This window comes from Rhineura floridana, chromosome 2 (genome assembly GCF_030035675.1).
Source record: "Rhineura floridana isolate rRhiFlo1 chromosome 2, rRhiFlo1.hap2, whole genome shotgun sequence".
Lineage (NCBI taxonomy): Eukaryota > Metazoa > Chordata > Lepidosauria > Squamata > Rhineuridae > Rhineura > Rhineura floridana.
The window spans coordinates 35,798,028-35,813,853 of record NC_084481.1 but is presented as its reverse complement, the minus strand read 5'-3'; the positions used below and the strand labels follow the sequence as shown (position 1 = coordinate 35,813,853).

Sequence of the window (15,826 nt, the reverse complement as noted above, 5' to 3'; positions counted from 1 at the left end):
ATAATAAAACTGATTATGAACATGATAAATGATTATGTTATGTATGCATACTAATATGTATGCAGATACCTATACTTGTGCATACATATGAACATGAATATGATGCCATGCATGGTGTTATAGCTATTATAAAAGGCACAATTAAATCCTTGCTAGGTGATTTAAAGAAAAATTTAGAGCAGGGGTCACAACCTTTTGGACCAGTGTGCACATTTCAAACTATGAGACAGTGCTGTGGACACTAGTCACAAAATGACTGCCATTGGATGCATGGCATAATACAACATGGCAGCTGTGGGGACATGGCATAACACAAAATTAGAGAGAATATGGACATGGTGAAGCTTTTCCCATAATTGTATTTCCATACTAGTCAAGGTTCAACCTGATGAATTTCTGCCTGTCATACAGCTGTTAAAGGCACAAGAATCCTGTTTTTCCCCAATGCCAACTCTAAACCAAAGCCTAGGCTGCCATCCTATACCCGTTTACCTGGAAGTAAGCCCCATTAAACACAGAGACTTGCTTCTGAGTAGAAATGTACATATTGTACTGTAAGTTAATTGTACAATGAATCGTTAATGAGTCCCTAGTCTTTAGCATTTGCTGTACATGCTTAAGTCTTTTGCAAAATTTTCACATTTGCCTTTTTTGGGAGAGGGGGATATTTTAAAATCCAGCCACTCTAATTGTGTAGCAGTGTTCGCAGAATACTTTTAGGGATTACCTGATCTTAGACGAACCAGACACAGGAAAGATACATCCTGATTGGTGGGGCGGGGGGGGGAGCTCAAACTATGAAGATTCTAAGGTTTAGAAAATAAGACAGAATCAGGAAATGTGCACTAAAGAGTGGAGAACAGAAGCTCTTTGGACCCCATGGATTCCTACTGCCTGATGTCTAAAAACTCATTTATCAATTACAGCTCTGACTTCATTCATTGGCTATAAATACTGACAGGCAGGAGCACCCAGGCTTGATCATTTCACAGAAAATGCTTACTTGCATATTTTGCTTCATAATTTTCTTTCTAAGAGACTTTATTTTTTTTAATGAAAGCTCAGAGTCTAGGGCCAATGAAGACTTTGCCTGCAGGTGCTGCATTGGTGACCCTTGAATCAGAGTATGTTTTCAGTTAAGTTGCAGATGCAGGGAGTTATCTGGGCAGCTACATCAAGTGGACAGACTCCAGGCTTGTGGGATCTATTTTTTCTTGCTATAATCCTGTCATTGTACATCTATTTTGGCTGGAGAATTGCATCACAATTTGTGAATTTTGAAGGACAGCTGTGTTTTGCTTCATGTATTCGTTCACTGTAAAGTAATAAGCCTTAATGCAAATCAAACCGAATGTCTCCATAGTGTTGTAACAGCAGTGGATGTGGTGAAATTTGTCCTCCTATAAAACTCTTGAAAGATTCTCTTTTTCCCACATTACTGTAGCTTCCCTTGCCTATTTACTTCATTAAAATTCTGCTGAATCAGACCACAAGTCTATCGAAATCTAGCAGGTGTTTATCACAGTGGCCAATCTGAGGAATAACAAGCATGGTATGAATGTCATAGGCCCTCCTAACTATTCCTGTTAGTATCCCTAACAAACTTCTCCAGCAACTATATTTAGAGGTGCACAGCTTGCTTCCCTCCAGTGTGAAAACACAATCTCAGGGCATATCTCATGTCAGATAGAAATCTATACAGCTGACAGATACTCATAAATTTGCAGCTGGCCACCTTGATTCAACCCAAGGCCTCTCAGAGATGTATCTTCAATGACTGCTGAAAAGTAAATGGTGATGGTGCCCGTCATAAATTCAAGGGAAAGGAATGCCATAAGCAAGGTGCCCCCAAATATAAGACCCTATCGCATGCTACCACACAAGAGCCTTGTCCAGCAGATCTTATTAAATAGGCAGGATAGTTTGTATAAGGAAAAGTCCTCCTTCAAACATCTGGGGATAAATATGGGTATATTGCCTGGACTACATTATAGGGCTGTCATATGGCATCATCTTTCTGTTGTCCCTCCTCCCTCAATGTGCCAAACAGCAATGCCAACACTGGACTACATTAGATAGAAAATGGGTTGCCAGAAGTCACATGGCCTAAGACCTCACATCTCCACCTCAAAATGGGGACAAATAAACCTTTAATTGTAAGTAAAGTCCCTATCTCATCAGCCTCTCCCTCCATCCCTGCTGAGCATAATTCCCAATCTCACATGACTCGACAATGATTTACTTATCACATCATTAGTGAAGAAAGTATTTACAGCTTGATTTAATCATCATTATAGAACATACGTGAAATAAAATCCCTATATATAAAAACCCGAGTTTAAAAGAGAATGACAGAACAATCCCAATAAATGGGGACGGTGTAAAAGACGGAACAGAATGGAACAGGCCGGAACGGGCCCTTTATAAAAGAAATTGATGCCAAAAACACTGGGATGTGTTAGAGACACTTGAGAACAACATTTAGGAACAAAAACCATTCTGACAGGATTTTTATTAACCGTTTAACAACCAAAATGCCCTCCGGAACGGAATGAAACAGTCCAGAATGGCGACTTCCCACCGAGCCAGACCTCCCAAATTCACCAGTCCCACATGACTACATGGGATGCATGCAATAAGACACAAAACTTCCACGAAAACCACGTTCTGATACCGGTTCCGGACTATAATACATTTTTACATCAAACAGCCTGGAACGGCGACTTCCCAATGAGCCAGACCTACCAAATTCACCAAACATATATGTTGCTGCCTCTCCTTTTGTTGGGAAATGGAAGATAACACAGGATGACCCAGGAACCTCTGGGGTGATCAGCAATACCCTTTCTTGCTGTTTGTAGGTCCACTAAGCAGCACTATTGGTGCTGCTACCAGGTTGCAAACAGCTGGTGAATTGGGGAGAGAGAGAGAAAGAGAGATTGGAGGGGCAAGTCGACTGGCTTTTACTCATGGCTTTTCTGCTGTAGGTAATGAGAGAAGACACTACTTGCTGCCACTGAGCCACCTCCACAGTATAAATATAGCATACCTGGGCTGCTGCCTTTTTGGTCTGAAAAAAGAAGGGATCATCCTGTCTCTGCAGAGACCAGCAGATCTTATAGTGCCCCTAGTGGGAAGAAGAGTAAACTGCAGCTATTCTTTAGCGCCAAAAGCTATCTGTAGTTGCATTCAGTGCTAGTATAGCTTACTACAAAAACCTTGCTAGGAAAGAAAAACAACAATGTACTATATTGTTTTCACACACATACCTCATTAATCATTACTAGAGCTGCCAACTAAGTAATAATATTTATTGGAGCAATTTGTTTTGCAGTTAAATTTGCATGCTATCAACATTTCATTCAGGATGTTTTGTGTAGATGACTGTATAATTTATAAATAAACACTACCGCTCGTTGAAATGAAAGGTCATCTTTAATATATATTACAGTAACATAAGAGAATCAAAGTATTCACAAAAATACAGAAGTGTGCCCTTAACTTTCAGCAGTACCAATTTAAATTTCACATCAAATGAAATTTGTCTCTGTTGTTAAATTAACTGAAGTTATATCATTGAAAACAATTGGAGCGCATAGCACAAATCTTTGCTTGTGTGTATGCAAGTGAAAGTGGTTGTTGTGAAAGCTTGTGGCCCAGAGCATTGACTCATACAGTTATGCATGACTGGTGCATTTGATTGACTTGGCTGGTTCAGATGTTGTTCTGGGCTATGTTCAGAAAGATGTATTATTGCATGGAACGTGGCTTATGTGGAAGTTTTGTGTCTTACTGCATGAACCCCATGTAGTCATGTGGGACTAGTGAATTTGGGAGGTCTGGCTCGCTGGGAAGTTGCTGTTCCGGGCTGTTTTACGTAAAAGCCTATTATAGCCCGGAACAGGTATCGGAACATGGTTTTTGTGGAAGTTTTGTGTCTTATTGCATGCATCCCATGTAGTCATGTGGGACTGGTGAATTTGGGAGGTCTGGCTCGCTGGGAAGTCGGCGTTCCAGGCTGTTTTATGTAAAAGTGTATTATAGCCCAGAACAAGTATCAGAACATGGTTTTCGTGGAAGTTTTGTGTCTTATTCCATGCATCCCATGTAGTCATGTGGGACTGGTGAATTTCGGAGGTCTGGCTCGCTGGGAAGTCGCCATTCCGGGCTGTCCATTCCGGAAGGCATTTTGGTTGTGAATAAAATCCTATCAGAATGGTTTTTGTTCCTAAATGTTGTTCTCAAGTGTCTCTAACACATCCCAGTGTTTTTGGCATCAATTTCTTTTATAAAGGGCCCATTCCGGCCAGCAGTTGTGTAGACACCCAATGAAACAAACGTGACAGCTGTAAGCTTTATAACATTTGCTTCGCTGGGGGCTTAGAAGTAAATCCCATTGATTTCAACGGGGCTTACTTCCACGTAAATGGGTATAGACATAAGACGCCGCTACACTGCCCCCCTCCAAACAATATTACAGCTTCGTTAAAAGCCCTTGCTTTCTTCTTTATCTTCTATTAGTAACTGTCATTCTTATCACCCAAAGGGGAGACAAGTCTTGGCATCACCACTCCTCCCCCCAATCGGGGAAATCTGATCTTCAACGTCTTACAATGCTCAGTTGACTACCACGGAGATAATGTCAATTGGGAAAAGTACCATAGAGAAGAATCGCTAGAGGAGAGCAGATAGGTCTCAACTTTATGGTGGAAGTTGAGACATTCACTCCCGGAAGGAAGTGATGTATGCCCACCACGCGGCGGGCAAAAGCGGTACTTCCGCTATATTTGAAAGTCTCGAGTTTAAGCAGAAGGAAGAAAGAGCGGTTTGGGTGCGTGTTTCTTTGCTGGATTCCTCTCGTGTGGGGTGAATGGCTGCTTTCGCTATGGAACTGTCGCTGCCGTCCTCCTCAGTGGGTGAGTTCCTTCGGCCCTGCCTGGGCCTGTTACCTGATTTTGGCTTATCGTAAGTCGGTGGGTGGTGCCCACGGTGCCCGCCCTCTCTCTGCCCTTTTTCTCTCACGCCCAACGCCACTTGTTTGAGTCCTGTGAAGTTTGCGGCCGTTAAGCGATCACTCTCGGGCCTCCGCAAGTTGTCATTGGTGGTGGAGGGGGCTTCTAGAACGCGGCAGTGCAAGGCGCGGGGGCGGTGTTGCTCAGTTCTAACTTGGGACGGGAGAGGCGGCTGTGACGTCAGTTGGAACGAGAACGCGGAATTTTTTGACTCTAGCCAAGGGGCGGGGAGAGCGAGTGAGAGAGAGAGAGACAAAAACGACTGGAAGGCTCAGAGTCCCGGTTCCTGTGTCTTGTGTAGGGGGGCGGGGAGTCATGAAACCCCAAGATGCCTCCAAGCGCATTCAGGCGCCCACGTCAACCCCTGGTCGGGAAGTCAGGTTTGCTTGTAGACCTGTTGGCTTAGGTATGCACTTTTTAAGGGGAATCAGAATCGGAGAGTTGGAAGAGGCCTATAAGGCCATCGAGTCCAACCTCCCTAAGTTACACCCCAGCCAGTACTTGCACTAACTGGGTACATAGTAGCTTTTGTTCATTCTGTTTCAAATGTCTCTCTCCCCCTTCTAAAGTATAAGAAGTGATGTTGGACTTGAACCACAGGGACTTGTGTTTAAATTCCCATTCAGTCATGAAGCTTATGAGTACTTTTGGCTTAGATCACTGTTATTTTAAGCTAAGCTACCTCGCAGGGCTGTTAGATAACATGGGATAGCCTCATTTGTGCTACTTTTGGGGTTTTTTCCCTAAAGGGTCTTGCCTGCTCCTTGTTTTTCTTCATGTGTTAATCTGTGGACACTTAGTTGAGTGCTCTGTCTAAATGCTTTTGGAGGTTTGGTTCACCTTTTGTAGTGTTTTTTTTAAGTTGTGTTGGGGCTAACTAGTGTACTCTACCTGTGGACACTTGGTAAGCCATTCTTATGTGAAATGTTTTCCAATATAGGTACTGAGCCAATGACACTGGGTTCCCCTACCTCTCCAAAGCCTGGTGCTGGTGCTCAGTTTCTCCCTGGATTTTTGATGGGTGATTTACCAACTCCTGTGACGCCACAACCTCGCTCCTTAAGTGGTCCTTCAGTTGGTGTAATGGACGTAAGGTCGCCATTGATTGCTGGTAAGTTGGCTCTGAGAAACCTCTGGTATTTGGGAGGCAGAGGAAGAGAGGAAGGGGGAGTGTAAAACACTTTATGCATTTAGCTCCAAGGATCAGAGGCAAAATGGAATGTCATCATTGCATGTTTTGTCCAGTTTTATGTACAGTGATTGACACCTCATTCTATTGCCAGCAAACCAATAAAAGCACTCGAATAGATGGAAGACTGCTGAGAAAAAAAATTAGATCCTGACTATCGTTTGGATGTGCTCCTGACCTGCAGAAGGTTGTAGATTGCATTATACAAGCTGATTTGGGGTAGCTCTTTTCCTATTGTGAACAAAGGAAGGTGTTGGAAATCCTCTAGTGATGTAGGTCTTCTGGAAAACTTTCTGATAACCTGAATCTATTTGGATCAGATTGCACATGTTTGACTTGTATTTTGTAAGCAAAACCTTAAAGTATGTCACATTAATTTCACATGCTGTATAAGTATTGTATTTTTTCCTCCATCGCCAGAAATAATTGAACTGAACTACTTGATCAGTAAAGTATCTGAATTTGGTGTAAAATGTTAAATTCAAAGCCTTATTTGGAAATTATTTTATTAAAATACTTGTGAATGTTTTCAGACATAGGTCAATAATGCATACTTCCTTATTGTTAAAATTTTAATAAAAAATAAGGCATGCGTGTGATGTCCCTGTGTATATAATACTGTAGATATGGTAAGTGCGGGTTTATTAGAGTATATGTGGTAAGTAGACTGAGTGAGAGGGGGGAGTACATGGGCTGGAATGTTGGAAAATGTTGTATTATGATTGGCTGAGCATTTGAGTGTCTGAAGGTATAAATGAGAGGATGACAGTTGAAAGGGGGTCATTGGGTCGGTTGGTTCTGTGGCTTGGTTTTGGATAGGGTGGATTGGATTAGGTGGGTAGTGAGGCAGGTAATTGGTGACTTAGAAACATAGAGTAACACATCTTATGAAACCACATGCTTGTTGACTAAACCTTTAAGTAATCTTGTTATTCCCTGTGCATATAAATACATATTTCTTGGTTTACCAAAACACCTGATCCTTGGCTGGGCTTTCACAGACCAGAAGGGTGGGCAGGGCATATACCAAGGTTGGGAAACCGTATCAGTGGTGGCAGCGGTGAAGAGATAGTGTAACATCATCAGGTATCCAGAGCAACCCAGGGCTGTGATTTTTATAGGCACAAAGATACAGGGGGGTTGAGGCCTGTAAGTGCACCCAGTCACAACATAGCAATAAGCCAGGAGGAGACGAAGGCACAGTCTCAAGGCAATATTGTTTACAGGGAGTGTCTGGTGGTTCTGCCTAGCAGGGGGATCTTGAGAGATCTTTGCTAGAGCCGGTGAGAGAACAGTTAAGAGAGCAGGACCCTGAGGCGGGACTGTGACAAGGCGGTGACCACAGGAAGGGGGCTGACAGTGCGCACTAGTGCTTTCACATTTGCAGGTATCAGTCATGTCCCCCCTTTATTCCCCGCCCTTCCCTAAGTACTGCATCTTGGGTGTTTGTTGGGGGGGGCAGCATAATGCAGCATAGAAGCATAATAGACTTGTGGTTCGCAACTGTTGCACTCTACCCAATAAACAATGGAAATTCTCTTGACGGTATGACCAGCAATTGATTACCTCATTAGCAAAGCATTATTCATTTAAATACTAATGTGTCTCTGTTGCTAATCAAGCTTTGTTTTGCAAGATTTGTAGACTTTGGGTGTAACAAGATGTTAAGGATCAGAAAGAATGACACATCAACAGTTTTTAATGTTATGCTTTATTTCACTTAGGTGGATCTCCTCCACAACCAGTAGTTCCAACACACAAAGATAAAGGTGGTGCTCCACCAGTTAGAAGTATATATGATGAAGTAGCTAGCCCAGGTATTGGATCAACGCCCCTGACTTCAAGAAGGCCCGTAAGTTACTGTTAAAGATGTTTCAAAGTTGAACGGAAACTTGCATGTGGTAACTGATACTCATTCTTCTCTAGATTGATAAATGAATGTTCCAACTATCATTAGATACATTTGCTTCAAAACACAATAACTTGGGATTCCAACAGTGAGTGATCTATGCATGTAAAGCAGTTTAGATTCTGTGGCATCTTGCATGTTTAGCAGGAAAAAAATATTGAAATGTTATTTTCTGAATTGATTGTCTAGTATAATAGACAAAGATAAGTTAACTACTCAAATCCTGAATATTAACAGAAAGACAACAATACAAATGGCTTCCTTGAAAATATAGTAGGACTGAGTATATATCTGTCATTTGTGCTCAAGTTGTACTCAAGGTATAAGCTCTCTGCCATGATGTTAATGACAACTATGTAAAGGGGTCTGCAAATGCACTTGCCAGTGGAGAATACACTTTTTATTCTGTCTAACAGTTTCTGTCTTACTCCAGACTCTGGAAAAGAAGGGTAGGATGTTCTGATACCTCACTAAGCCTTGGGGAAAAATACTGAAAAGTAGCGAGACCTCTGTACATTCTTACTGTCTCTGAGGCAAAATGTTCCTTCAGATAGAGTCCTTCCTTGGAGCTGGTGATGAGGGCAGAGCCTTGCATCTGTAGTTATGCAGGGCATTGGAGGACTTCTTAAGTTCAATTTGTTGTCGCAAACCCCTCCCCTCTCTTTTGGAGAAAGGCAGAGTTATTTGTTTGGGCTGGCTACTGGAACAAGACAAAAATTGTAGACCTCTGGCTATGTGGAAATATTGGCTTATACTGCAGTTGTGCATTTTATTGGTTTACAACAGTTTAATGCTTAACTGGAAAACTCTAAATCAAGGCAGAGAAAGGTGTACAAGCAATCACTTAAAATACCATTCATTTTTCTTGGGAGCTGGAATAGTTCTGTCAGCTGGTTACTATTCCCCAGCCTGGCAGCTGAGAAATTGATAGATGTGCTAACACTAGAATCTCCATGTTGCCTGAAAAAAACATTTTTATCCCTTGTAGCAGCTGGCAATTCTTTATTCCAATCTGATCTTCTTAATTTTTATTTATAAATAATTGGACTACCTTTTGTTTCATTACCAAAGTCAATTTTTGTATTCTGGAGTGGACAGTTCTTTGGTCAACTTACTGTGCACTTCCACATTTGTAGGTTGAAATAAGCATGTTTTACTTATGCCTGACTTTGTCCTTTACGGCTGGCAAACCTTCCCTGCATCTGTCACAGTACTGCAGAAAAGTGGTGCTTCAGTTGTGCCTATTCATGGCTCCCAGGATGCAAAATGGGTATTTGGAGGTCATGTGTAAAAGGAGTCCCAAGTACCATATTTCATGTCTTATACTTTCAGTAGATAATCCAGTTGTTATAGTTCTAGTAACTAGAAGAAACCCACTTTCATAGCAATTCAGTAGATACATACACGCATGTTCAAGATGTGCAACTATAGTACTGTCTGATTTTACTGTGGAAATATCTTACACGTTTTGAAGCACAGTTGATTCCTGACTTTGAAAACACAAATTCAAGCTAAGTTCTTTACACTTATGCAGGCCAGCTTTTCTGTAACACACAGTCCAGTTGTTGGATCTATGCTAATGACTCCTGGAACAGGTAGGAAAAACTTCAGTTATTCTGCTACATATAGTGCTCTAGCACACTAACCATATTCTGTTTCTACATATAAAGCCAGACATCTGGAACTGACAAAGGCTGCAATCACATATTCACTTCCCTTGGAGTAAACCTCATTAAAATAAAATGGACTTAGTACTTAAAAGACATATAGGATTGCACTGTAAAATGCTGCTGTAGCTCTGACATTCTAGAGTATTTCGGATGACTTTCTGCTTCTGGCATAAAACAGGCAGAGGGTAAGAAGCAAAGCTTCTGTCATGATGTCTGATACGGTTTTGTCTTATGAAGTAAAAATACTTTGTCTGAAATTCTAGTTCTGTATTAGTCACTTCGTTTCTGCTATTCTTGCTCGTGAGGACAGGCATTAACAGTATATGATCTGCTTAATAGATCATTTCACTTCCTGTGTCTTATATCTTCCACCATAAGCAGTGATCCAAGCTATTTGCATTGATGGATTTGAAATGAGAAATTATCTCATTTTTGTTGCAGCAACTCTGAGAGCCAGAGAGACTAGCTTGCTTATTAAACCCAATGCATAGTTTGTCTCCTCATGGTAGGACCTGCTGTGGGGAAATGGTCCAGAGTTCTAGATATGCCTTTGGTTCTTGTCTGCACATACATATATGTTGTTTGGATTTTGTGCCATAATCTTTTAAGGTTAATAGCAAAATGTTCACTATAAAATACAGACAGCAGTTCTTAACTCATCTTAGAGGAGATATGAGTGGTAACGGCATTCTAGCTACACAGTTTTAAATTTATAGATTCTGGAGATGTTTAAAAAATATTTAATCAGTATACTAGTTTTTTTGGGGGGGGATCTTCCCAAGGCAGTTTGCAAGCCATATACCAAACATACAATTCAAATACAATTTAAAACCATGAAATGCAACAGATCTCAAAACAATATTTCAAACATGGCTGTAAGCCAACAGGATCAACACTAATCGCTAATATAAAATTATCAAAATCAGATGAGAATTGGGAGTTCTGCAACTTGAATCAAATTGGTTGCTAAAGGGAGTGGTAAAGAAGTAAGCCTTTAAAGGCTGTTTAAAATCTGCAAGGGATGGGGCTTGTCTGATAAGCTGTGGAACTGCATTTCACAGTCATTCAATGGGATTTCTATTTAGCCAGTAAATTCCGAATTAGAGTTTGGCTCTAATTTCACAGAAAATGAAAAAGATTGGCAATCAGATAGCTACCTCTTAGAACTTTGCCTTTATAAAACACTCAGGCTGCAATCCCGTACGTATCTACTCAGAAATAAGCTCCATTGGGTTCAGTGCCCAGGAAAGTGTGTATTTGATTGCAGCCTTAGTCACAGAGGGGAGGTCAAGCTAGTTTACTGGCCTTGAGATAGCATAACAACGCCAGCTCTTCTTTCTACCATTCTAACATGTTTTGCAACTTCATTAATATGAATTCAAGCAATCTCTGGTATTTGCTTTTTTTTTCATATTATACTCTAGTTCGACTTTAACTATAGTGTTATTTAAGGTACATTTTATTACAATCTGATAGGTGCCAGTGTGTTCAGTCCAGCAAGTCTTGCACAACCCAGAAAGTCCACAATGTCTCCAGCTCAACTAGATCCGTTCTATACTCAGGGAGATGCCCTAACATCTGAAGATCATCTTGATGACACTTGGGTAACAGTGTTTGGGTAAGGGAACTGCAGTTCTGTAAGGCTGAGAGGTGGTTATGTTGCCACAGATGACCATGTGTACATATTTAAACATAGGCCTCAGCAGGCTTGCCTAAGCTTTTCAGTGCATAAGATATGAGCTCTGTAGGAGCATAGGATGAAGATATAAAATATAAAGGATAGGTTAGATAAGATATGAAGATTTCTGCAGTTTATACAACTTGGATAACCTGTGTGCAGATCCCTCTTAATCTCAGTAGTTGATCTTGGCTGTCAGTATTTTTTATCTTTATTTTCTATTTTTTAGGATATTTATTGCTTTTTAAAGTTATCAAAGTTTGTATAATATAGGCCAATTAAAACATTATAGAAATCTTAATTGTGCGGTTTTCATTACAGTTTCATCTGCCCTCTTCATTGCATTCTGGTCTATAATCAATGCTAAACAGAAGTATTTCTATTTAATATTGTAGTACCTGGGCCTGCCTAAACTGTACTGTTTTGATCTCTCTGGTCTTGTGTCATGGAGATGACTGCATAAAATGTAGGGATGGTAGATGGGTAGCAAGACTGGCAGTGTTTGAAGATACAGATGATACACTGATCTGCATTTCTGGAGACACTACCAATGGCAGTGTTGACTGAATATTGAGAAGTTTTGTTTCTGATCTTTAAATGGTGATGTAAATCTTTCCTATTGAAATTTCAGGTTTCCTCAGGCATCTGCTTCATATATCCTATTACAGTTTGCACAGTATGGAAACATATTAAAGCATGTGGTAGGTCTAGATATGTGCATTTTTGTGAAAATAAAAACCAGCCATTATGTTCATCTTGGTGTCTAAATCTTACTTCTCACTAATCTCTACAGATGTCCAATACAGGAAACTGGATGCATATTCACTATCAGTCAAAATTGCAAGCCCGGAAAGCCTTGAGCAAAGATGGGAGAATTTTTGGTGAATCTATCATGATTGGAGTGAAACCTTGTATAGATAAAGTAAGTTATATGGTGTTGTCTGTGAATATGTGGAGTAACTGTTTGGAACTCTTGTGTAATATATTGTTGAGCAAGTCATGGAATGGAGCACCCAGTTTACCACTGCTTATGAACCAATGTGTGTTAATGGCTTATGAATGGAATTGTTTTAGTAACTTTAGAGTTGTTTCAGACTAAAAATTGTGGACTTGTAATGTGATTTAGAAAGTGCCACAATAAATGAAGCATGGAATATGACTTTGGCACAAAATATGGATGTCTCTTAATCCCATGAGCCCACCATTTTTGTCCTGCTGAAATCAGCATTTTGCCTTTTACATTTCTGTCAGTATACTTTTTCTGTCAATATATGCTTCAGTAATATTAATTTGAGGTGTGACCTAATATAACTTGACGTATTATTGATACAGGACATGGTAGAAATAACAATGTGGGGAACTGGGCAGATAAGCTGACTAAAATGTTTAGGGTGCTGTATTTAGTATTATACTCCCATTCCAGGATAGCAGAATGATGGACTATCTTGATGAGGACTAGACTAAAGGAAAATCTACTTTACAGAATAAGGCTGCAATCCAATACATGTCTACTCAGAAGCAAGCTCCATTGGGTTCAGTGGGACTTACTCCCAGGTGAGTGTGTATTGGATTGCAGCCTAAGTGCCAAACACAATGTTTGGAGTAAAACAGTTGTTCCCAGCAGCATAGCAGATTTTTCATTACAAACGTAAAGGTAAAGGTGTCCCCACACTTATAGTGCAAGTCGTTTCCAACTCTTAGGGTGATGTCTTGCAACGTTTACAAAGCAGACCGTATATATGGGGTGGGTTTGCCAGTTCCTTCCCCGGCCTTTCTTTACCCCCCAGCATATGCCGGGTACTCATTTTACCGACCACAGATGGATGGAAGGCTGAGTGGACCTCAACCCCTTTTACCGGAGATTCAACTTCCTCCTTCCGTTGGAATCGAACTCCGGCCATGTCACAAAATGTGAACTGTTACACAGAAATCTAGCTTTTAGTCTGTCATCCAACATCAAAATAAATGCGAATAACCTAGCTTAGTTTTAAACATCCTGTATTCCTTTGCCTCAACAATGCCTATATTTGGTTGCATGCTCTCATGGCTTGTTAAATCATTGCTTGTCAGACTTTACTAGTGCACTCTGATAATCGGACAAGTTCTAGTAAGCAAACACTATTGTGCACTTGAAGGAATAGTTTTTCAGACTAATTCTAATGATGAAATATGGTATCTTGCACTCCTGAAAAAATGCTTGGACTTGGATAAATTTAATGTTGTGTCTGAATGGAATACTTGATCTGTTTGTAGAGTGTGATGGAAAATGCAGATAGAGGCTCTATATCATCCCCATCTTCAGCCTTCCCACCACCAATGAAAACACTAGGCACACCAGTGCAGCCTTCAAGTACTCAAAGGATCTCTACTATGAGACCGCTTGCTACAGCATATAAGGCTTCAGCTAGCGACTATCAGGTATTTAGAGATAATATAGTGAAATACTCACCTTAATGAATAAAAGGAATTGATATTTGTTTGTTCAGAAGGCAGAAATCTGCTACTTAATGTTTGTGTCAATGTTAGCGCATTGCTAAACTGTGGGATTCACTCCCCCGAGAGGCAGTGATGGCCACCAACTTGGATGGCTTTAAAAGAAGATCAGACAAATTCATGGAGGATAAGGCTATCAATGGCTACTAGCCATGATGACTGTGCTCTGCCTCTATAGTCAGAGGCCGTATACTTCTGAAAACCAGTTGCCGGAAGCAGCAAAAAGGGAGAGTGTTATTGCACTCAGGTCCTGCTTGCAGGCTTCCCATGGGCACTGGTTGGTCACTGTGAGAACAGGATGTTGGACTAGATGGGCCACTGGCCTGTTCTTGCAGGCTTTTATGTTCTTATGTGTCTTTTTTTTGTTTTAGGTAGTTTCTGACAGACAGACTCCAAGGAAAGATGAAAGCATTGTGTCCAAAGCTCTGGAATACATGTTTGGCTGGTAGCAAGCGAAACTAAACCTGGCTAGAGCTTGTAATAGACTGTCAGTGCTTCTGGTTAGTTGTATAACCATTCATGGCAGCATTTCAACATCACCTCTGCCTTCTAAAAAGAACTTGGCACATACGTAATTTGCACTTTAACCAGCAGCTGGATATACACTTGACTCGTAAGATGTTAAACTGTTGCAATCAGTGTTTAATAGTCTTCTATTGTGAATGCATGCTTCAAATAAAAATTGACTTTTACCTGGTGCACAGGTCTTGGTTTCACGGCATGGTAACACTGTTCTTAATTTCCCAGTGGTATGATTTTATTTCTTGCCTGGAAAGATGGGAAAATTTTACAGATTACTGTAGGAAATACTGGGATAGAGCTTCCCAGTCTTAAACCAAATGTTTTAATTTGAATGCTGTTTCAGACATAATCAGTGTTTATATAAAACTTTGGGCAGGTTATCTCTAAATCTGTGTCAAACTTTTAAAAATCTTTCTTAATAAAAAGTTGTGGTGCTATAGACTTGTGAGCTGTTTTTCGATTATGTAAGTTATTATTAAAAACTATAGCTTTATACAAATGCCATTACAAATTCACGTGTGAAATTTAGGGAGCACTCCTATGCTCACCTAGAGGCTGACTGAGGGTCCTTGGAAAGCATTATAAGTGCTGCTCTGTCAGTAGAGAGGGAAGATTGCTGATGAGATGACATGCCACCATAATCAAAGTCCCTTTGTTTTTCTGACATGTCCGTAGAACTGGCTAAACACTATACCCTGGAACTGGCAATGCAAATTCCTGTTAATTGAAGTTAACAGGAGGGGAAAGGTTAAGTCAGACAATTGGTCCATCTAGCTCAGGATAGCCACGTGTGGGGAGCCTTAGGTGTTGCCGAACTGCAATTCCCATTGTTTCTGGCTACTGGTCATGCTTGCTGGGGCTGATGGAAGTTGTAGTAAGTAGCATCTGTAGGGCCAAGGGTTCCCCACAGCTGGTGTATACTTGACTGGCAGCAGCTCTCCAGGATTTCGGACAGAACTCTCTCTCAGCCCTTAAGTTGAACCTGGGACCTTCTGCATGCAAAGCAGATACTTTACCACTGAACTATGGTCCTCCCTACCACCACTGAACTGTTTCTCTCTTGTCTGTGCAGCAATAAAACAGCATGGCACAGGATGTGGCAGTTCTTCCATGTAATCTCTTTTCTCCTCCCAGCCCCAGGAAACCTAGGTTTGATCTGTGTGCATATGGACTCATTAAGTTATATAGATATTTTTGAGCAGTGTACAAGGAAACAATTCCTTGTATACAAAACAATTTTGTCCGATAACTCTGGAGAATGTCTACCAGCAGGGGTGCCTAGAATTCAGTCCTGACAACTAATTCCACCTCCAGATTCTATAGCACAATATGGCCTAAATTCTACAGCTTCGG

General features: G+C 40.8%; 1 protein-coding gene across 2 annotated transcripts; it reads left to right on the top strand.

Moving 5' to 3' along the window:
• The first annotated feature begins 4,712 nt into the window (after positions 1-4,712).
• Positions 4,713-14,904, top strand: NUP35 (nucleoporin 35). 2 transcript variants are annotated; one of them, XM_061608271.1, is made up of 9 exons: positions 4,713-4,916; positions 5,953-6,123; positions 7,926-8,053; positions 9,645-9,705; positions 11,257-11,398; positions 12,090-12,159; positions 12,252-12,380; positions 13,712-13,876; positions 14,323-14,904. In XM_061608271.1, exons 1-9 carry the CDS (start codon positions 4,871-4,873, stop codon positions 14,398-14,400), a joined length of 990 nt encoding a protein of 329 aa, XP_061464255.1. In that variant the 5' UTR covers positions 4,713-4,870; the 3' UTR covers positions 14,401-14,904. The 2 variants fall into 2 exon arrangements, with proteins under 2 accessions (XP_061464255.1, XP_061464254.1); XM_061608270.1 differs by lacking the exon at positions 4,713-4,916 and adding an exon at positions 5,094-5,418.
• Positions 14,905-15,826: the final 922 nt, after the last annotated feature.